The sequence below is a fragment of the Monodon monoceros genome, unplaced genomic scaffold (assembly GCF_005190385.1).
Source record: "Monodon monoceros isolate NGI ecotype Baffin Bay Population unplaced genomic scaffold, NGI_Narwhal_1 Super_Scaffold_14, whole genome shotgun sequence".
In the NCBI taxonomy this organism is placed as follows: Eukaryota; Metazoa; Chordata; class Mammalia; order Artiodactyla; family Monodontidae; genus Monodon; species Monodon monoceros.
Window position 1 is genome coordinate 49,072,974 of NW_021703770.1, and position 23,019 is coordinate 49,095,992.

The 23,019-nt window shown below is 35.6% G+C and overlaps 1 protein-coding gene across 9 annotated transcripts in view; it reads right to left on the bottom strand.

Annotated features, from left to right (window-relative positions):
- RALYL (RALY RNA binding protein like) overlaps positions 1-23,019 on the bottom strand; it is an 829,152-nt gene that overhangs the window by 501,579 nt on the left and 304,554 nt on the right. For 8 of the 9 annotated variants that reach the window (XM_029223111.1, XM_029223110.1, XM_029223113.1 and 5 more), the window contains one exon: positions 9,414-9,692. The exons of the other annotated variant lie outside the window; for it this stretch is intronic. In XM_029223111.1, the coding sequence (XP_029078944.1) occupies positions 9,414-9,669 (256 nt within the window). In that variant the 5' untranslated portion in view covers positions 9,670-9,692. The remainder of the gene's footprint in view (positions 1-9,413; positions 9,693-23,019) is intronic. 9 annotated transcript variants of the gene reach the window in all.

A 23,019-nucleotide genomic window follows, 5' to 3' on the forward strand; every position in this document is an offset into this window, starting at 1 on the left:
ATTTCTCAGAGCTTCAGTTCTTATCCAGCAGAATAGGCATCAAAAAAGATAATCTGTGCTTGAAAAGCTTAGACAATGATGAAGTACTGTGCAAATATCTAGCCATTAATAAGACGAAACTATGAAAGGGTACCATTTTAAGGAATGTAAAGGAAGTATTCAATGAATAAAACCTTTCTTTAAACCCATATATCATTTACTATAAACTTTGAATAAAATATGTGTATGTTAACATTTGATGCTTATTAAACTGGCACATAAAGAGAAATATACATCAATGGAACAGGCTAGAAAGCCCAGAGATAAACCCACACACATATGGTCATCTTATCTTTGATATAGGGGGCAAGAATATACAATGGAGAAAAGACAGCCTCTTCAATAAGTGGTGGTGGGAAAACTAGACAGCTACATGTAAAAGAATGAAATTAGAACACTCCCTAACACCATACACAAAAATAAACTCAAAATGGATTAAAGACCTAAATGTAAGGCCAGACACTATCCAACTCTTAGAGGAAAACATAGGCACAACACTCTATGACATAAATCAGAGCAAGATCCTTTTTGACCCACTGCCTACAGAAACGCAAATAAAAACAAACAAATGGGACCTAATGAAACTTAAAAGCTTTTGCACAGCAAAGGAAACCATAAACAAGACGAAAAGACACCCCTCAAAATGGGAGAAAATCTTTGCAAACGAAGCAACTGACAATGATTAATTTCCAAAATATAGAAGCAGTTCATGCAGCTCAATATCAAAAAAAGAAACAACCCAATCCAAAAATGGGCAGAAGACCTAAACAGACATTTCTCCAAAGAATATATACAGATTGCCAACAAACACATGAAAGGATACTCATCATTGCTAATCATTAGAGAAATCAGGCCTATTGAATAGCTACTTCTCAGGTGTCTGACTTTTGAGAGACTGAATCCCCTTGCATGGAGACCACACTGCCTTCCCTTTACAGCAACCCCATTGCAATTACTTGCTTTTCAGGGAACTTGCAACCAACCCTTCTTCTTCTTTCTCCTTCTCTTCCTCCTCCTTCTCCTTTTTTCTTTCTCTCTTCATCTTCTTGTGTTACACTTTTAAATGGGGGTAAAAGGCCCTTTAGTGAAATCCATCCATTCCTCTAAACATCCAACCATTCACCCAGCACATACTTACTGAGCATTTGACATGGAAGTGTCAGCACACTTCAAGGTGCCAAGAAGATTAATATAAACATATATAGTCACTGTTCTCCAGGAGCTTAGCGTATGGGGAGAAGGAAAAGATACCTATCACAAAACAGTAAATATAAAAATATAATTGAAAAGAAGGTATATGCTAGAAAGGGATACCAGTAGGTTTGAGGTATCAAAGTAGGTTTCCTTAAAGTAATGACATTTGACCTGCGATCTGAAGGATGAACAGTCAACTGAAGGGAGTGAAGAAGTGGGGAAGTGAGGTGAGATGGTGGCAAGCTTGGCAAGCATATTCCACACACTCACAAAGCCTGCGCAAAGGTCCTGGTGAGGAAAAGATGACTTGTTCAAAGAACTGATATAAGTCAATTCAGTTGGAGCACCAAGAAAGGCTCAGAAGATGATGTTGTAAGTCTGCAAATGAGCAGAAAACAAATCACATAGAAAGTTGTAGGCCACAGCAAGTGTTTCAGTTTCTTTTCTGAGAACAATGGAAAATCATACATAGTTTTTATCAAAGGGTGATACAGTTAAATTTGTATTTTGAAAAGATCACTCTGGATGCAAAATGGTAGCTGAGAATAAAAACACTTTTGAAATCCATTACTCCTAGGACACGCTTGATAGATCGTTACCAGCATTTGTTTTCTTCTTCTTTGTCGACACCCAGGATTGCTCTCCAATATATTCCTTCTTATCAACGAATTTTCCATTACTTCCCTCATGATCAGAATTAAGAATATTCACCAGATTTACTTTAAAATTAGCAATCCCTATTCATGTTCTTTCTTTGAATTCCTTAAGCATTTACAAGACCTTTATAAGGTAATAAAATTAATTTAATTCTCTATTTTATGTATTCTTTTTTTAAGCTAGACTTTGGTCCTCAACAAAAGGAACCTGTATACAGGCTTTAGAGAAAAAATGATTTCTACAGATAAATGATTTTTTAGTGTTGGATTCTTCCTATTATTAATAACTGACTTCCTAAGTTTATACATTGTGCTTTTGCAACCAACCTAAGAGTGAAAGTATCTAAAAATAAAGACCGTACAAATGTCTATTTATAGCCTGTGTGTAATCAAACAAAGTGCAATCAGTAGAAATTGACATTGATCGAGACTCAGTCTCCAACCTCTGCATGGTATTTTGGTATAAAAGAACACTTTATGTGTGACCTCTCATATAAAAATTGTCAGTATTAAACATTTAAGATGTTTATTTCACCTTTCACATAATGTGTTTGAGAAAAAACAGTTCCAATGGCTAAATTTCGATTAAAAAAATAATAAATATTTCTAATATTAATAAAATTTAGAATCCAATTTCAATGAATTATTAAGGAGAGGATTCTCTTTTAAATATAAATTATTTTAAATAACCAAATTGAAATACACTTTTATAGTGAGCTTTACATTATAGAAATTGTGTTTTTTATAAAAATTATTCAGAATAATTTCACAGATTTTGATTTTTTAAGAATCCCCAAGTACTGTGGATGAAAATGCAATCAATTGTTCTTTTCCACAGTTTAGCAATCCTTCATTACATATCAAAGGCAGGAAGCCAGGGTTAAAAAAGGGATATCCCCTTTTCTACTGTGGTGCAAAAGATGTGCTGAAGAGCTGAAAACATATAATACAGCAAAATTAAGTTGTGACCAAGTTTCCTTTTCTTCATAATACCCACAGTGTATGCTGTGATGGGTACCCGGAAGGCAGCAATACCAAAAATCCATGTCTTCACCCAGTTTATTTATTTAAAATCCTTTAATGTGTTAAGTTATCATATCTCAAAACATACGACAAAGGGTATTTATCAGGTAAATTTCCTCAGAGTGCCAACCTTGACATGGGAATAAGAAGAGGAGATATCACTGGGGAAATGAAGAGAGAATGATTTTGAAACACGTTTCACAGACTGGGGTCACAGCTGGCATGTGGTCACATGCCACACAAGTTTGAATGAGTGAACTGTGCAATGAAAAACAAAAGGCATAAACTTTAAAGAGTAGTACAGAAAAGGGGACAGGGCACCCAAAATAAATATGTCAAAGTCACAATCAAGTTTGGGACATACCTTGATCATAGATTAAAAAAAAGAACTGTGGACATTCATTGCAGTTTGGGGAAATAAGTACTTTTCTTTGTTTTTGTTTAATTGCTCTGGGGTAATAAATATATAGGAGTCTTACCCCAAGGGAAAAATATCACCTTAATTATTAGTTTATATGCTATATGCCTTTAAGGGAAATAACCTCAGGAAAAAAACACGTATTCAATAAAATATTCCTTGTGTTCATTATCATGTTAGTAAAATGCACAGACCATGGAACTATTTCAAGGTGCCTTTTCATGTGTTATGGTATAAAATTTAGGAATCTTTGTCGATATAGTAAAAATAAAATATCCAAGGAAGAAAAGTTAATCAAACCATAATAGACTGTGACCTATTTTCAAAAATCAGATTAGAGTTCCAATATTTTGAGCTCTCATTACTGATCTCCCTTAGTTTCTCTATGAACTATAATTTTTAGGTAGAATCCAGCAATTTTTAAAATAATTTCTCATTTTATGTTTTCTCTGCTACTCAGCTGGGAAGATGGCTTTGGGTATAGAAGACACTGATATGGAAAGAAATTTAGACTTTAAAGGTCCTATGACTAAGCTCTCCTAAATGAGTTTTTTAAATATTAGAATCAAAAAGAACACTTGCATATATGGCCTTGGCAGTTTGGAAATCATTAATAGCTTAAAGGAACTGATACAAGAATCAATAACTAAGAAAGTAGTCATCCAATAAGTTTAGGAAGTTTAGGAAGGACATAGTAACTACAACTTAGAATTGGGAGATCAAAGAGCTGTGCATAAAGTAGTTCAGATTTAGATTTCCAGAAGGCTTATCAGAAAGTCTCTTCTAGTTATTTGGACCCAAAGATTTCTCCACAGATCTGTCTTCAGCCAATATTCTTCTCACTCTATATACTTTCCCAGAGTGAGCTTATCCATCCCCATAGTTTTAACACTATCTGTGTTGATGACTCACAATTTTTTTTTTTTTTTTTTGCGGTACGCGGGCCCCTCACTGTTGTGGCCTCTCCCGTTGTGGAGCACAGGCTCCGGACGCGCAGGCTCAGCGGCCATGGCTCACGGGCCCAGCTGCTCCGCGGCATGTGGGATCTTCCCGGACTGGGGCACGAACCCATGTCCCCTCCATCGGCAGGTGGACTCTCAATCACTGCGCCACCAGGGAAGCCCAACTCACAAATTTTTTACTCTTAGTCCAAATCTCTCCTCTTAGTTTGGACCTGCATATTCAAGATTCTACTAGATACAGGTACCTGGATATCTTGAGGCACATCAATCTTAATACCTCTATTCAATCCTGAACTCATTGTCTTACACAAAAATCTTTTTACCTTTGGAAATCATTCTCCATCATACTAGTGCTCTGCAAGTCAATCCAACAGAGAACTCAACCCAGAAATATGGGAATCATTCTTGATTCTTCTCTCCCTCTGTCTCACCCAGTGTGCCAACTAGTTATCAAGTCCTATTGATCCTACCTCATTTTCCTAATTTTTCCTTCTTCATTTCCATAATTAGATACCTTGACTCTTTCAGTAGGCTCCCAACACATTTCCTTGTTTCTAGTTTTATATCACATTAATCCATCCATCAATCTGCTAATGGATTATTCTTTCAATTAAAAAATGTCAACATATTACTCCCCAACTTAAAACATTTCAGTGTTTCCCCTTACTTGTAGACACAAAATGGTTATTAATATTTTCCATTTAATAAATGCTAGGTTTCATCACATGCATAACCGATTCTTAGTTTAAGGATAAATCTATAATTCCATAGTACTATAAGAACTCACATTAGGATGTTTAATTTTTTCTGGTACTATTGATGTTTAACTTTAATTTCTAAATTGTACATAAAAATTTTAAATACATTGTTATATGAAGATTGTTTCTATTTAGAAGAAGTTACTTGAATATGCATTGAGGTCAAATAAGATAATATAGGTAAAGTACTAGCCCAATGCATGGCTTAATATTAATTTTCTTCCCACTCTAAAGAGAAATAACAATGCTTAAATAGGTTGTGGTACGTGACGTTAATATCTATTTCTTATTTCAGTGGTCTATATTTGATCCATAATCAATCCATTTCAAGTCAAGGGCTTGTAGGGTTTAGTGGGAGTTGTGAATCATAAAAGGTTTATTTGAGTATCAAAAATTTCAAGAACCCAGTGATTTTACCTAAACCTAAGTTTCCCCTGTCACCAAAAGCAAAATACTTAAAGCCAGAAATTAATATACCTCCCGGGAAACAGTTTTCTTCAGGAACCAGCTTCCTATAAGGAACATCTGGAAGACAAGATGTTCCTGAGTCTCCAGCAATATGGTTTAAGAAAAGGTGAGCATGTTGAAACACTTGCCCTGAAAAGCAAGGTTATTAAGTTATAAAGCACTTGCTTTGTATGAAAAGGCATTCAACTTAGACACAAGGAGTGAGAGACTAGATTTCAACTAAAAGAATAAAGTCTTTGACTTGGATTCAGGCAGAAAGGGTGATTATGGCTGATTAAATAGGTGCTCCAGAGATTAACTGGAGGACACAACCGAGAGAGGATCCCAGAATGACTGGGAATGAAAAATGTATCTTATTAGAAGCACAATTTAATTCTGTGGCTCTCAAAGCATAGTAATTTGGTGTCATCATTTTTTTCCTTGGGTTTTTCTAACTAAGACACTAAATTTTAGTGTGCGTATTGCTCCTTCCCCACTGCATTCTTCTCAAAAGGACAGTGAATTAGTGAGCAGTGACAGGTGTTAGGGCCAGGGTAGGCTGCCCCAAAATATGCCTCATTGACATATTGATTATTTTGAATTAAAGTTACTTAAGAAAGAGCTGATGCAAGAGGGACACTAACCCTCCTCTCTGTCTCTCTAAAGTCAGGAAATAAATCTCTCTCATGTGAAAGGTGCCCTCCCTACAACAGGAGGTAGAACACCCTTATTGACAGCGATAGGGAATTTGGGCAGAGAAACCTGTATAAACAAACCTTCTTACTTCTTTACTAATGTGCTACTCAAGCCCACACTTTGCTTAAACTCCTTACTAATTAAGTCCCCAAACCTAAGTTTCTTTGTCCTGTCAATTCCTCTCAAATTTATTGTTTCTTTTGAATGGATAAAAAGATGTGGCACATATATACAGTGGAATATTACTCAGCCATAAAAAGAAACGAAATTGAGTTATTTGTAGTGAGGTGGATGGACCTATAGTCTGTCATACAGAGTGAAGTAAGTCAGAAAGACAAAAACAAATAACGTATGCTCACAGATATATATGGAATCTAAAAAAAAAGAAAAAGAAAAACGGTTCTGAAGAACCTAGGGGCAGGACAGGAATAAACACGCAGACGTAGAGAATGGACTTGAGGACACGGGGAAGGGGAAGCTGGGATGAAGTGAGAGAGTGGCACTGACATATATACACTACCAAATGTAAAATAGCTAGTGGGAAGCAGCCGCATAGCACAGGGAGATAAGCTCTGTGCTTTGCGTCCACCTAGAGGGGTGGAATAGGGAGGGTGGGAGGGAGAGGCAAGAGGGAGGGGATATGGGGATATATGTATACATACAGCTGATTCACTTTGTTATACAGCAGAAACTAACACAACAATGTAAAGCCATTTTACTCCAGTAAAGATGTTAAAAAAAAATTATTGTTTCTTTGTCTCAAAAGTATAAAAGCTGCCTGCTCTGGCTACTTCTCAGGCCCCATTTCTGAGACCTCCATGTGCACAAATTACAATTTTTTCCCTTTTCTCTTGTTAATCTGTGTTGTGTCAATTTTATTACTAGCCCACCCACAAGTACTCAAGAAGGGTAGAGGGGGAAATTTCCCCCTCCCTGACATAGGAAAAGGACTCTGGAAAATTATCTATAGTTCATTAACACGTGAACTGGACTTTACATTGGTCATTAATTTTTAAAAACTAATAGTTAAATGCATCTCTACTAGTATGTACTAATCTCATAACAATCAGGGTAGAGGCAATAAATGGGTATTTCTCTGATTTTGGCTCAGATGTGGCCCTAAGTAGAGATTTCAACTTAGAAGTTAAAGCAAAATTGGTCAGAAAATTCCAATATCAAGGTAAACAAGTAGAATAGGGACATTGAAAAAAAATATATGTAAAACTTACCACTGTCTTTTGGATGGCATTACTTTTCTTTAAAATATAGAAAAGTGAATTGGAGAAATATAAATAAAACTATATTCTTATACGGTAATGATTATTTGTGGTTTTATTGCAAGCACTTATGTAAAACATCTTTTTTTCCTCAAGACTATTACCTCAGACTTCACTCTCACTTTATTGAATTCCACACCTTCCCCCCAATTTTTCGTAATTACATTGTATAACTTGATAATACAACATTCTTAACACTCTTCTAACTTTATTTGTTTATGCTTTTATAGCTTGTTTCTTTTATATGCTCCTTCATCTTTATTATGTCTGTGGACATGATAGAAGTAACATCATAAATTAAAATATGTAATTCCAGGGAGTTCTCTGGTGGCCTAGCAGTTAGGATTCTGGCCTTTCCTCACTATGGCCCAGGTTCAATCCCTGGTTGGGGAACTGAGATCCTGCAAGCCACGCGGTGTGGCCAAAAAATTTTTTATAAAAATATGTAATTCCAGATACTGATGAGGGCTATGAAGAAAATACAAAGTACAATAATAGAATAGACAGTGCAGGCAAGAGGGTAGAAGACTATTTTATTTTAGATAAGTTGGTCAGAAAAGCCTCTCTGGGAAAGTAAAATTTGAGCACAGTATACAGTAAAGCAGGGAAAGAATGATTAGCAAGGACCTGTCTTCTGAGCAGAGGGAATAGCAAGTCAAAAGCCTCTGAGGTAGGAACAATCTTGGAATGTTTGTAGCATATCAAGACGGCCAGCAACACTGAAGTGGTACAAGAAGGCAGAGAGAAGGAGATGGAGTTGAAGATGTGGTAATGTGGTGCATCATCGCCATGGTATAGAATATAAACCTTATTCTGGATGCAATGATAGGCATTACAGACTTAAGAGCAAATTAATGGCAAAATCTCATTTATGTTTTTAAAGGGACACTGGCAGGACTGGGAAGAGGCAGACCAGTTAGGGGGTTATTTCAGTAGTCCACCTGAGATAACAGTGGCCTGTATAAGATGGCTATTGGTATAGATTTAAAAGTTGATTGGGTTTGGGATATATTGATGGTAAGAAACATGATGATGGATTACATTTGGAGTGTGGGGGGAAGAGAAGGATCAAGGTTGATACCTAGGATTTTGTTTGAAAAACTGGATAAATGAAGGTTCCATTTATTGTGATGGAGAAGTATGCAGGTGAAGGAAGTTGCGATGTGGATATCCAAAAGAAGACCTGGTATAATCAGTTTAATATAAGAATCTGAACCTCACAAGAGATATAAATTAGGGAATCACTGATGTGTTAATTATACTTTTTCCTTATGTAGAAAAAAGTGTCTAATTTATATTTTTATCTGCATACTTACTACAAAGTATTTTCTCCTAAGAATTTTCCTTTTACTTCAGACTATATTCTCATTTCTTTGAAAAAAAAAACTATATTATTCCCTGGGCATCAGACATAAATGTGATTATTGCACATGACTGAACAGGCATGACATACAAGATTCCTGCCTAGATAAGAAAGAATAGTTTATATTCCTTTTCCAGTAATTAAGATTTACTTCCTTTTGCTATTTTCTATCCCTTCTCCCCCCCCAAAAAAAAAACAGTAAATGAGGAAAATACATTAGCCCCTCAGAGCAAGTGCTATAAGTATAAAAAGTAATTATTTTATTTTATTTTTTGCTCCACAAAGTGTTTCCTAGAAGATAAGACATCACTGCAAGTCAAATAAAGTTAAACATGATGCATATCTTTTATCTGCCTGGACCTGTTAAGACTGGTGGAGGTAATAAGTATTACAAAGCAGACGATCTCAAGCTTATAATAAGGCACTTATAAGTAAACCAATATGAGAACAAGAAAATAATATAAATTATAAATATATAAGTACTATAATTGGTTAAGAGATAAATATAATAGTAGTGCTTGTCCAGATATGCTCAGAGACTAGAACACTAATATGAAACCCATACCGGAGAGGGACTTACCAAGTGGTTGGCCTGCGATGATCCTGGCATTTTCTCCAGCCACTGCAGCTCTTGCGTGCCGCTCACTCATGTACTGTACAAATGCATAACCTTTGTGAACTGAGCAGCCAACTATTTTTCCATACTTTGAGAAAATGGCTTCAATGTCAACTTTCTTGACAATGGCTGTATTTAGATTGCCAATGAAAACACGCGAGTTGATGGACTTGGGGTCATTCTTATTGGTGACATTGCTGGTCTGTGTTTTGCCAGTCATGGTTGGCTCACCTTGTTTTAATCCTTAAACAAACAACAACAAAAAAAAAATCAAAAGGAAAATAATTAGATTGAATGGATACCACTGGCTTTTAACAATTTTTCAATAGTGTACCAGGTAAACTCAAATTCCCAAGTACTACTGATTTTCTTGAGAAGAAAATTTAGTAATATATTAATAAAAGGTGAATATTGCATTGCAAAATGAAGTAGAAAAATAATTATAATTATTTAGCATACAGTTATAAATAAATTCCTGATTAATTTATCTAAAATTCAGGCCTGCACAGTGATAAATGTTTTGTAGTTTTTATTTTTAAGTCTATCAATATTTCAGAAGCAAGTATGAGAAATAAGCCACCTTAATCTATCAATGAAAAAGAAAATCCAGAATGACTAAGGTCTGATGGTGGAATATAGTACTGTAACCTCCATTTATGGTGGAGAACATGCATTTTTATTTCTACATTTTCTATAATATGTAGATATGTTAGCTATTTCATTATCAAAACGCTTCCATCAGAAACTAACAATTCATTTCATTAAATGCTGTGGAAGAGAAAAAATGGAATTAAAAATTAAAAATTTTATTGGAAAATTTAACATAAGAAAAACGTATTTTGAAAATAAAGGATTTAACCAGAATTAATTCTGTACATTCTCTGTAACCAATACCAAATATCAGTTTTTAAAAAAAAAAACAAAAACAAAAAAAACAACAGCATGTGTAGCTAGTTTTCATCAATGATCAGCAAATTAGTAGACTGGGCATCTGTACTGAAATTTCCATTCTCAACCTCATTTTTAATTAATTTACCTAATGGCTCCTATGTTGCCTAAGGACTACTAGTATTTCTAAAAACTGTTTTGTGAGTTTGGCAGAGTATTTAATTGTGCTTAATTAAACTCAATGAAACTTTTATTTCCAAGTACTCCAGCACTTACAGATTTATTTTTTAAGCCTTTAAAAATACATTCATTCATTCAACAATATTTATTAAGCACTATTTTTTTTTCTTTTTTCTTTTTATTTTTTTGCCAGACATCATCTTCTAAAGTGCCTACCAATTTAAAGAAACTAGTATGGTGAAACTAAAATTTCAACAAGGATACAATCTCTAATATTGATGATAATTGTTGAACACTAGCTAATTGATACATTTTATCAGTGACATATTTTTATACAAATAATATCTGAAAATCTTATAGCTATATAAATAATAAGTGTATATTGTTTTTAAAAATTTAAAATGACATTTCTAAATTGAGCACTAAAGGGGTGGAAATTTTAAAGACATGTAAATTAGATATACTTGAAAATTTACTCACTATTCATTTAAAGCAGCTATTTCTAAAATCAAGAGCAACCACGTAACACAAAAATGTTTCAAATTAGGCTGTTAATGATTACTTCTTGGATTATTAAAATTTTACTAAATATTGGACACAACATTATATATATCTCTTTATAATGAAGGTTGACTTCATAAACAGCTATTCACATAAAAATTGAGTATAGCATCATTAAAAACAGGGATTATATTGCTGAGTATGGCATCATTAAAAACAGGGGTTATATTGCTGCCTTGTTTTGTTTTGGCTTAGCTACATTTAAGGGCTTCCTCTAAGAATTATTCAAGGTTAGGGTTGAAGGAAACGAAAGTTGATTCTTTTTTTTTAATTTTGCAATTTGAGCTATTGCATACCTTAAGCTAATGCTCTGAGAATCAATTCAAATAAGAAAAATTAAGGTGTACATATGTATTTTAAACATTTAGGTTCCTCATATAATCTAGTGTATTTTAACCACACTGAAGAGGAAAAATAAACTAAATGTCCATTTTTTGGCTCCAGAATTTATTAAGGGCTACCTTTCTTACAACTCTAGTCCAACATCAGTAATGCAATCCATAGAAATAATATTATTTTCTTTTTGCTCTTATGTGATAGATATTTTTAGAAATATCATAAAGCTACTTTTAAGAATTAATGATTCTTATGGTTGACATTTTCTTTCCTGGACAGGAAAGAAAATTTATTCCTGGGCAGGAATAAATTGGTTAAAATGGAAACACAAGAATTGTTAGAAGAGGTCATAAACATGATTTACAGAGCCCAGTGGTCTTTCTTTGACAGTGACCCTGAGTCAAATTTAAAATGAGGGCACAGCTGCACTCTGAATTCTTACTGTAAGTGTCAACATGCTTTCTCTGACTCCAACCTTTTACTATATGTAGATGACTCTCATAACTGTAAGTCCAAACTGCCTTTTGTGTAATTCCACTTAATGACTTTTGATCACCTTAAAGTCTCTGTGTATCTAACTGCTCACATAAAGACTGACTTGCCAGTTTCTATCAGGTTTTAATAATGAAAGAGTTTTGTCACTGGGTTGTACACTAACAATATTCTCTGAAAAATTAAGCCTTAACTCATAATGTAATATTTAGTTTGTGCTTCTCTGTTACATGACTCTTCATCAGTTGAAGAAAGACTTCCACTTTCCATCATGATGGAATAACAAGGGCTAAATTACCTCTCTGACTCAAACAACTAGAAAATCAGGCTAATATACATGGAACAAATATTTTTTTCTGACATTAAGCCATAGGCAGTGCAGATCTATGACAGCTAAGCAAAAATAAAAAAATAAATAACAAAGTAAGGTCTAGGCTTGCCCCAGCTTTCTGTCTGGGAAGCATATTTCATGGCATAGAGTTGGTGTGTGTGTGTGTGTGTGTGTGTGTGCACGTGTGCATGTGTGTGTGTATCACTGAAAGCAGAGACAGTGACCTTACTGAATTTATGTGATAGATCAGTGTTTAAGGCGTCTAAAGAGGCAGGAATTTGTGAGACAGATTTCTAGAGAGAAGAGAGCTATACAGAGAAGTAATTCCAGAAATCACCTTAGGGGTCCCTTGAATCTATGCTGATTCCTAGGATATGCATGCAATGGATGAACTTCTATGAGGCTGGTTAAAAAGTTATTGGAAAGCTGTGAGCTGAATGCTTCCCAGACCCACAAAAGGCTATGTATCATTCAATTCCTACAAGTGACAGTAGAAAGTCCAAATTGAATCCCTCAATCATTAAATTTAGACATCAGAAGGACCAGGCCTTAGTAATGGGCATAAATAATCCCCAGAGTAAAAAGTACTCAAGGACCACCCCAGCAAAACTTAAAAACAACTCTCAGGATGATCAAACTAAACCGAAAAACAACTTAACTGTCTATGAGAGCAAAGCATAATACTTCTTTATGAAAACTAGAACTCAGAGAGTCAACAACATAAAATACAAAATCTTTAGAATCCAGTTAAAACCTCCTAGAGATCCCAAGATCAAAAACTATGACCCATAATCAGGAGAGAAATTAAAGATACAAGAAAGAATCGAGTGGAACATCTAAAGATGAAAACTGTAATATCTAAAATGAAAAATTGATTTTTTCTCACTAGGAGCTCCATCTGAAGCGCTGAGTGCAAGGCTTCCAAGTGAGGCATCCTACGAGCAAGTGAAAGAATAAGCACAAAGGGAAAGGAAAAAAAAAAAAAAAGGAGTGTAAAGACTTAAAATGCAGCAGAGACCCAAGCAGTCTGAGTTTGCTCCTGCCCTTTCTGCAAGGGGTAATCAAAACTCTACTGCAGAGAGGAGGAGCTTCAAGATGCTGGGAGCGTTAAGACGTGGAGATCACTTCCTCCCCACAAATACATCAGAAATACATCTACATATGGAACAACTCCTACAGAACACCTACTGAACGCTGGTAGAAGACCTCAGACCTCCCAAAAGGCAAGAAACTCCCCACGTACCTGGGTAGGGCAAAAGAAAAAACAGAGACAAAAGAATAGGGGCGGGACCTGCACCAGTGGGAGGGAGCCGTGAAGGAGGAAAGGTTTCCACACACTAGAAAGCCCCTTTGCAGGCAGAGACTGCGGGTGGCAGAGGGGGGAAGCTTCGGAGCCGCAGAGGGGAACACAGCAACAGGAGTGCAGTGGGCAAAGCAGAGAAATTCCCACACAGAGGATCTGTGCTGACCAGCACTCACCAGCCCGAGAGGCTTGTCTGCTCACCCGCTGGGGCAGGGGGAGGGCTGGGAGCTGAGGCTCAGGCTTCGGTCGGATAGCAGGGAGAGGACTGGTGTTGTGTTCCATGAACACAGCCTGAAGGGGGCTAGTGCACAACGACGGCTGCCTGGGAGGGAGTCCAGGAAAAAGTCTGGGGCTGCCGAAGAGGCAAGAGACATTTTCGTGCCTCTTTGTTTCCCGTGTGCGAGGAGAGGGGATTAAGCGCGCCACTTAAAGGAGCTCCAGAGATGAGCGTGAGCTGCGGCTATCAGCGCGGACCCCAGAGACGGGCACGAGACGCAAAGGGTGCTGCTGCCGCCACCAAGAAGCCTGTGTGCAAGCACAGGTCACTCTACACAACTCCCCTCCCGGGAGTCTGTGTAGCCCACCACTGCCAGGATCCCGTGATCCAGGGACAACTTCCCCAGGAAAATGCACAGCGTGCAACGTTACGCCGACCTCTGCCTCACAGGCTCTCCCCACACTCCTTGCTCCTCCCTACCCCACGGCCTGAGTTGAGTCAGAGCCGCTGAATCAGCGGCTCCTTTAACCCCATCCTGTCTGAGCGAAGAATAGACGCCCTCAGGCGACCTACATGCAGAGACGGGTCCAAATCCAAAGCTGTACCCCAAGAACTGTGCAAAGGAAAGAAAGGAAAATCTCTCCCAGCAGCCTCAGGAACAGAGGATTAAATCTCCACAATCAACTTGATGTACCCTGCATCTGTGGAATTCATGAATAGACAACGAATCATCCCAAATTGAGGAGGTGGACTTTGGGAGCAAAGATATATATACTTTTTTCCCTTTTTCTCTTTTTGTGAGTGTGTATGCGTATGCTTCTGTGTGTGATTTTGTCTGTATAGCTTTGCTTTTACCATTTGTCCTAGGGTTCTGTGTGTCCGTTTTTTTTACTTTAAAAAATTTTCTTCTTAATACTTCTTTTATTTTTTATTTTAATAACTTCATTTTATTTTACTTTATTTTATTTTATCTTCTTTCTTTCTTTCTATTTTTTCTCCCTTTTATTCCTGAGCCATGTGGATTAAAGGCTCTTGGTCCTCCAGCCAGGCATCAGGGCTGTTCCTCTGAGGTGGGAGAGCCAAGATCAGGACACTGGTCCACAAGAGACCTACGAGCTCCACGTAATATCAAATGGCGAAAATCTCCCAGAGATCTCCATCTCAACACAAAGACCCAGCTTCACTCAATGACCAGCAAGCTACAGTGCTGGACACCCTATGCCAAACAACTGGCAAGACAGGAACACAACCCCACCCATTAGCAGAGAGGCCACCTAAAATCATAATAAGGCCACAGAAACCCCAAAACACACCACCAGACATGGACCTGCCCACCAGAAAGACAAGATCCAGCCTCATCCACCAGAACACAGGCACTAGTCCCCTCCACCAGGAAGCCTACACAACCCACTGAACCAAACTTAGCCACTGGGGACAGACAGCAAAAACAACAGGAACTGTGAACCTGCAGCATGTGAAAAAGAGACCCCAAACACAGTAAGTTAAGCAAACTGAGAAGACAGAAAAACACACAGCAGATGAAGGAGCAAGGCAAACACCCAGCAGGACTAACAAATGAAGAAGAAATAGGCAGTCTACCTGAAAAGGAATTCAGAATAATGATAGTAAAGAAGATTCAAAATCTTGGAAATAGAATAGAGAAAATACAGGAAACGTTTAACAAGGACCTAGAAGAACTAAAGAGCAAACAAACAGTGATGAACGACACAAAAAATGAATTTAAAAATTCTCTAGAAGGGATCAATAGCAGAATAACTGAGGTAGAAAAAAGGATAAGCGACCTGGAAGATAAAATAGTGGCAATAACTACTGCAGAGCAGAATAAAGAAAAAAAGAATGAAAAGAACTGAGGACAGTCTCAGAGACCCCTGGGACAACATTAAATGCACCAACATTCGAATTCTAGGGGTCCCAGAAGAAGAAGAGAAAAAGAAAGGGACTGAGAAAATATTTGAAGGGTGTGTAGTTGAAAACTTCCATAATATGGGATAGGAAAGAGTTAATCAAGTTCAGGAAGCACAGAGAGTCCCATACAGGATAAATCCAAGCAGAAACACGCTAAGACACATATTAATCAAACTATCAAAAAGTAAATAGAAAGAAAAAATATTAAAAGCAGCAAGGGGAAAACAACAAATAACACGCAAGGGAATCCCCATAAGGTTAACAGCTGATCCTTCAGCAGAAACTCTGCAAGCCAGAAGGGAGTGGCAGGACATATTTAAAGTAATGAAGGAGAAAAAACTTACAACCAAGATTACCCTACCCAGCAAGGATCTCATTCAGATTTGATGGAGAAATTAAAACCTTTACAGACAAGCAAAAGCTAAGAGAATTCAGCACCACCAAACCAACTTTATAACAAATGCTAAAGGAACTTCTCTAGGCGGGAAACAGAAGAGAAGGGAAAGACCTACAATAAGAAATCTGAAACACTAACATACATATTGATAATTACCTTAAATGTAAATGTGTTAAATGCTCCAACCAAAATACATAGAATGGCTGAATGGATACAAAAACAAGACCCATATATATGCTGTCTACAAGAGACCCACTTCAGACCTAGGGACACATACAGACTGAAAGTGAGGGGATGGAAAAAGTTATTCCATGCAAATGGAAATCAAAAGAAAACTGGAGTAGCAATTCTCATATCAGACAAAATAGACTTTAAAACAAAGACTATTACAAGAGACAAAGAAAGACACTACATAATGATCAAGGGATCAATCCAGGAAGAAGATATAACAATTGTAAATATTTATGCACCCAACATAGGAGCACCTCAATACATAAGGGAAATACTAACAGCCATAAAAGGGGAAATCAACAGTAACACAATCATACTAGGGGACTTTAACACCCCACTTTCAGCCAATGGACAGGTCATCCAAAATGAAAATAAATAAGGAAACACAAGTTTTAAATGATACATTAAAAAAGATGGACTTAAATGATATTTACAGTACATTCCATCCAAAAACAAGAGAATACACATTCTTCTCAAGTGCTCATAGCACATTCTCCAGGATAGATCATATCTTGGGTCACAAACAAAGCCTAGTTAAGTTTATGAAAATTGAAATCATATGAAGTATCTTTTCCAACCACAATGCTATGAGACTAGATATCAATTACAGGAAAAAATCTGTAAAATATACAAACACATAGAGGCTAAACAATACACTGCTTAATAACTAAGAGATCACTGAAGAGATCAATGATGAAATCAAAAAATACCTAGAAACAAATGACAATGAAAACACGAGGATGCAAAACCTATGGGATGCAGAAAAAGCAGTTCTACGAGCAAAGTGTATAGCAATACAATCCTACCTTAAGAAACAAGAAACATCTCAAATAAACAACTGAAACTTTCACCTAAAGCAATTAGAGAAAGAAGAACAAAAAAATCCCAAAGTTAGCAGAAGGAAAAATATCATGAATATCAAATCAGAAATAAAAGAAAAAGAAATGAAGGAAACAATAGCAAACATCAATAAAACTAAAAGCTGGTTCTTTGAGAAGATAAACAAAATAGATAAACCATTAGCCAGACTCATCAAGAAAAAAAATGAGAAGACACAAATCAATAGAATTAGAAATGAAAAAGGAGATGTAACAACTGGCACTGCAGAAATACAAAAGATCATGAGAGATTACTACAAGCAACAACATGCCAAAAAAATGGACAACCTGGAAGAAATGGACCAATTCTTAGAGATGCACAACATTCTGAGAATGAACCAGGAAAAAATAGAAAATATGAACAGACCAATCACAAGCACTGAAATTGAAACTGTGATTAAAAATCTTCCAACAAACCAAAGCCCAGGACCAGATGGCTTCACAGACAAATTCTATCAAACACCTAGAGAAGAGCTAACGCCTATCCTTCTCAAACTTTTCCACAATATAGCAGAGGGAGGAACACTGTCAAACTTATTCTATGAAACCATCATCACTCTGATACCAAAACCAGACAAAGATGTCACAAAGAAAGAAAACTACAGGCCAATATCACTGATGAACATAGATGCAAAAATCCTTAACAAAGTACTAGCAAACAGAATCCAACAGCCCATGAAAAAGATCATACACCATGATCAAGTGGGGTTTATCCCAGGAATTGAAGGATTCTTCAATATAAGCAAATCAACCAATGTGATACACCATATTAAGAAATTGAAGGAGAAAAAACATATGATCATCTCAATAGATGCAGATAAAGATTTTGACAAAATTCAACACCATTTATGATAAAAACCCTCCAGAAAGTAGGCATAGAGGGAACTTTCCTCAACATAGTAAAGGCCATATATGACAAACCCACAGCCAACATTGTCCTCAATGGTAAAAAATTGAAACCATTTCCACTAAGATCAGGAAAAAGACAAGGGTGCCCACTGTCACCACTACTATTCAACCTAATTTTGGAAGTTGTAGCCACAGGAATCAGAGAAGAAAAAGAAATAAAACAAAACCAAATCAGAAAAGAAGTTAAGCTGCCACTGAAGATGACATGACACTATCCATAGAGAATACTAAAGATGCTACCAGAAAACTACTAGAGGTAATCAATGAATTTGGTAAAGTAGCAGGATACAAAATTAATGCACAGAAATCTCTGGCATTCCTCTACACTAATGATTAAAAATCTGAAACTGAAATCAAGAATACACTCCCATTTACCACTGCAGCAAAAAGAATAAAATATCTAGGAATAAACCTACCTAAGGAGACAAAAGACCTATATGCAGAAAATTATAAGACACTGATGAAAGAAATGAAAGATGATACAAATAGATGGAGAGATATACCATGTTCTTGAATTGGAAGAATCAACATTGTGAAAATGAATCTACTACCCAAAACAATCTACAGATTCAATGGAGTCCCTATCAAACTACCACTAGTATTTTTCACATAACTAGAACAAAACTTTTACAATTTGTATGGAAACACAAAAGACCCCAAATAGCCAAAGCAATCTTGAGAAAGGAAAGCGGAGCTGGAGGAATCAGGCTCCCTGACTTCAGACTATACTACAAAGCTACAGTAATCAAGACAGTATGGTACTGGCACAAAAACAGAAATATAGGTCAATGGAACAGGATAGAAAGCCCAGAGATAAACGCATGCACATGTGGTCACTTTATCTCTGATAAAGGAGGCAAGAATGTACAGGGGAGAAAAGACAGCCTCTTCAATAAGTGCTGCTGGGAAAACTGGACAGCTACATGCAAAAGAATGAAATTAGAACACTCCCTAACACAATACACAAAGATAAACTCAAAATGGATGAATGATCTAAATGTAAGGCCAGACACTATAAAACTCTTAGAGAAAAACATGGGCAGAACACTCTATGGCATAAATCACAGCAAGATTCTTTTTGATCCACCTCCTAGAGAAATGGAAATAAAAACAAAAATAAACAAATGGGACCTAATGAAACTTAAAAGCTTTTGCACAGCAAAGGAAACCATAAACAAGACCAAAAGACAACGCTCAGAATGGGAGAAAATATTTGCAAATGAAGCAACTGACAAAGGATTAATCTCCAAAATTTACAAGCAGCTCATACAGCTCAATATCAAAAACACAAACAACCCAATCCAAAAATCAGCGGAAGACCTAAATAGACATTTCTCCAAAGAAGATATACAGATTGTGAACAAACACATGAAAGAATGCTCAACATCATTAATCATTAGAGAAATGCAAATCAAAACTACAATGAAATATCACACCGGTCAGAATGGCCATCATCAAAAAATCTACAAACAATAAATGCTGGAGAGGGTGTGGAGAAAAGGGAACCCTCTTGCACTGTTGGTGGGAATATAAATTGATACAGCCACTATGGAAAACAGTATAGAGGTTCCTTAAAAAACTTAAAATAGAACTACCATATGACCTAGCAATCCCACTAGTTGGCATATACCCTGAGAAAACCATAATTCAAAAAGAGACATGTACCAAAATGTTAATTTCAGCTCTATTTACAATAGCTAGGACATGGAAGCAACCTAAATGTCCAACAACAGATGAATGGATAAAGAAGATGTGGCACATATATACAATGGAATATTACTCAGCCATAAAAAGAAACAAACAACAAAAATAAGAATAACAATGAGAAATACCCAGGATTCAAAAAGTCAAACAACAATATTAACACATACTCTCTTCAAGAACCCGGGAAGAGATTAAAGGGATCCAAAAATGAATTTATAAAACCAAGTCATACCCTAAAATTCATCATATGCTGAAATCTAAAGCTAGTACTCAAAACAATCCTATAAGATAAGGTAAAACCTGGCAAATGCTGCAAGATATACAAACTAAAGTTGTAATTTCAGAAAAACAAGTGATCATATCCAAATGAGAAGAAGACCAATGACAACTTTTTGAAGCAGATGATATATGAATTAATCATTTAAGGATATTATTAAGAATTAACTGGGCATACAGTTAATTTCTCAGCATTCACAAAAAGATAGTTGTTTTTTTAAATACTTTAACTCATATACACATACTTTAATAATTTTTTCATTCAACGAGTTGGTATAAAATTGCTTTGACTTATAATTAGAAAAAGGAAAAAGAAAAACTGAACTGAAATAAACTAATGTTTTTAAGCAATTCTTCTGGACAAAATAAATGAAAGGAAAAGTCTGAATTTATTCTTGAGAAAACCATCCCCAATTCAGAAAGATACAACATATCCATCAGGGCAGTGACAATTCTTCAACAGATCTTAAGCATCATAAACACTATTTTGTGAAAAATCTTTTGATTTTTTTTTTTTTTTGCCATGGGGCAATCACCAAGTATATTTGGTGATACCTCTACCATTCATAAAAACAAATATCACAATTACAATTAAATTCAATTCTTAAGCCTCAAACTACTCCCTGAAATAAGCCAAATGTAGTTTTTCAAAAGTAAAGACTTTTAGGGAATGTGTGCAATGAAGGAAAAAATATAACCCCAACCTGAAAAAATACTCATTGTTAAAATTTTGATGTATTTTCTTTGTCATTTCTTTCTAGTACTTGGAAAAAAAATGTAAATTAACAAAAAAAAGTCATCATAATTTACATCCAAGTGCCATTACTTATTACTGCAATACCCATTTTATCATGTTGTTAAATAATCTTACTGGATATAACAAATAGTTACATAGTAATAAAGCTATACCATAATCTTCATTCTCTTAATGAATATTAAGTTTGATTCCAATTTTGTTAGATCACAAAAAAATCTATAATATAAGATGGAAAAAATATATTTTTAAGTTATTTAATTAGCAGTACTCAGCTACTTTCTGGAAAGGTTAAGCACGTCTCCTCTCCCAGCAGCAGTGGCTCTTTTAGGATACTCAAAGTAGTTTTGATGCCTGCCAGCTCTTCCCTAAGTATTCAAAGTATTTTCTGACTCAATAGGTTGAAAAGGAGGAAAGGGCAGATCATAAGTTAAATCAGAGGGATAATCTGATCTCTGAAATGAAGTAAGTGAAGTTTGTTTAAGAGCTTAGCTAGACAGGCAAATAATGAAACAGCCTAATTCCCTTGTACTCAGGGAAAATGAATTAATGTTTGGAGCTTCCAGGTATATCATCAAAGTCATTATTATTTAAAAATGTAGTAAATGTTATTCTGATTTCATTTGTTAAATGCACACTTTATTAAATCCACATATTATATTTTAAAATATTGGTGAATAGTATGTGTTCAATGTTTATTAAAAATTTAATGGTTGATAATATAGAAATTAAAAAACACTGCATATTAAAACATTTGATAAGATAGATAGCCCTTCTATCTTAGTATTGCAGTTGAGTTGCTACAATTATGAATGATATTCAGAAGAAAAAGTGAAACTTCCTAGTTATACAGTTTTTGAAAACATATTAATTATATTCACATCAAATTATTTTTTACACCTTTTTAAAACTATGTGCCTCAGAAACCAAGTAAAATATTGTGACAGTAGCACCATATAAGAAACTAGAAACCCATTTTTCTTTTTAACTATAAATCTATGTGTAAAAATATTTAAAAATATAAAATAGTTTTCTTTTAATAAGGACTAACTAATAATAAAGGTGATAACGATAAATTTCATAGAAATTGATTAATATGAGATATTTTTGGAAGAAACATGTTTTAAAATGACAATATGATGTAGAAAGGTTTGAAAAATGAGGCAAATTCATTCAATAGCTCAAGGCAGAACATAAAAATTTAATAAAATTGTGTAAGCAATTGAAAAAATTACTATATAAATAAGAATGGCATTAATTTTGTAAAGCAAACTATGTTAGCTAAAATATCTTCATAGCAGTGAGTAGATCTGAAAAAAATCATTAGCTACTGAGAAATAAGTATTTTTCATCTAGAGATTGAGATCAAGTAGTTGACTGGTGAGAAAAAAAATATATGTAAGTATAGATAATGTAACAATTATAGTTATAAAAAGTTAATGATTTTTTATTGGTTATTGTAACTATAAAATTGGAAAGCAATGAATATTGGTAAGGCAGCATTTCAAACTTAGTTAAGAATTTGGGATGTTAATCAACTTTTGTGTTAAACTGAGTTAAAATTATTTTGGAAAATGCAAATTAGTATATTTTGTAAACAGAGTAATGATAAGTGTTAAACCATCTATTGGGAAACATTTAATGAGTTGCTGCAGATTCAACCATTATTGGGCAGAGGGTTACAGTCTTTAAGAGACCATCACCTAGGTTTGTGAGAGATCAGACACATCCATGTGGAAATCATGGCCAATATGATAGAACATGGCTGGGCAGGGCCAAGCATCAAGGATAAATTAGGGAATATATCAGTGTAACTCCTTTCTTTGCTCATGCATTAGTCATCTGGACTGCTGTAATAAATTACCATAGGCTGGGTGGCTGAAACAGCAGACATTTTTTTCTCACAGTTCTGAAGGCTGGGAGTCCAAGATCAAGGTGCCAACCGATTCATTTCCTGGTAACATCTCTCTTCCTGGCTTTCAGACATCACCTTCTCACTGTGTCCTCACATGGTGGAGAGAGAACTCTGGCCTGTCTTCCTCTTCTTATAAGACAGTGATCCCACCATGAGAGCCCTACCCTCACAACCTCATCTAAACCTAATTACTTCCCAAAGGCCCTTCTTCCAAATAACATCACACTGGAGGTTAAGGCTTCAGTGTATGAATTTTGAGGGGACATAATTTA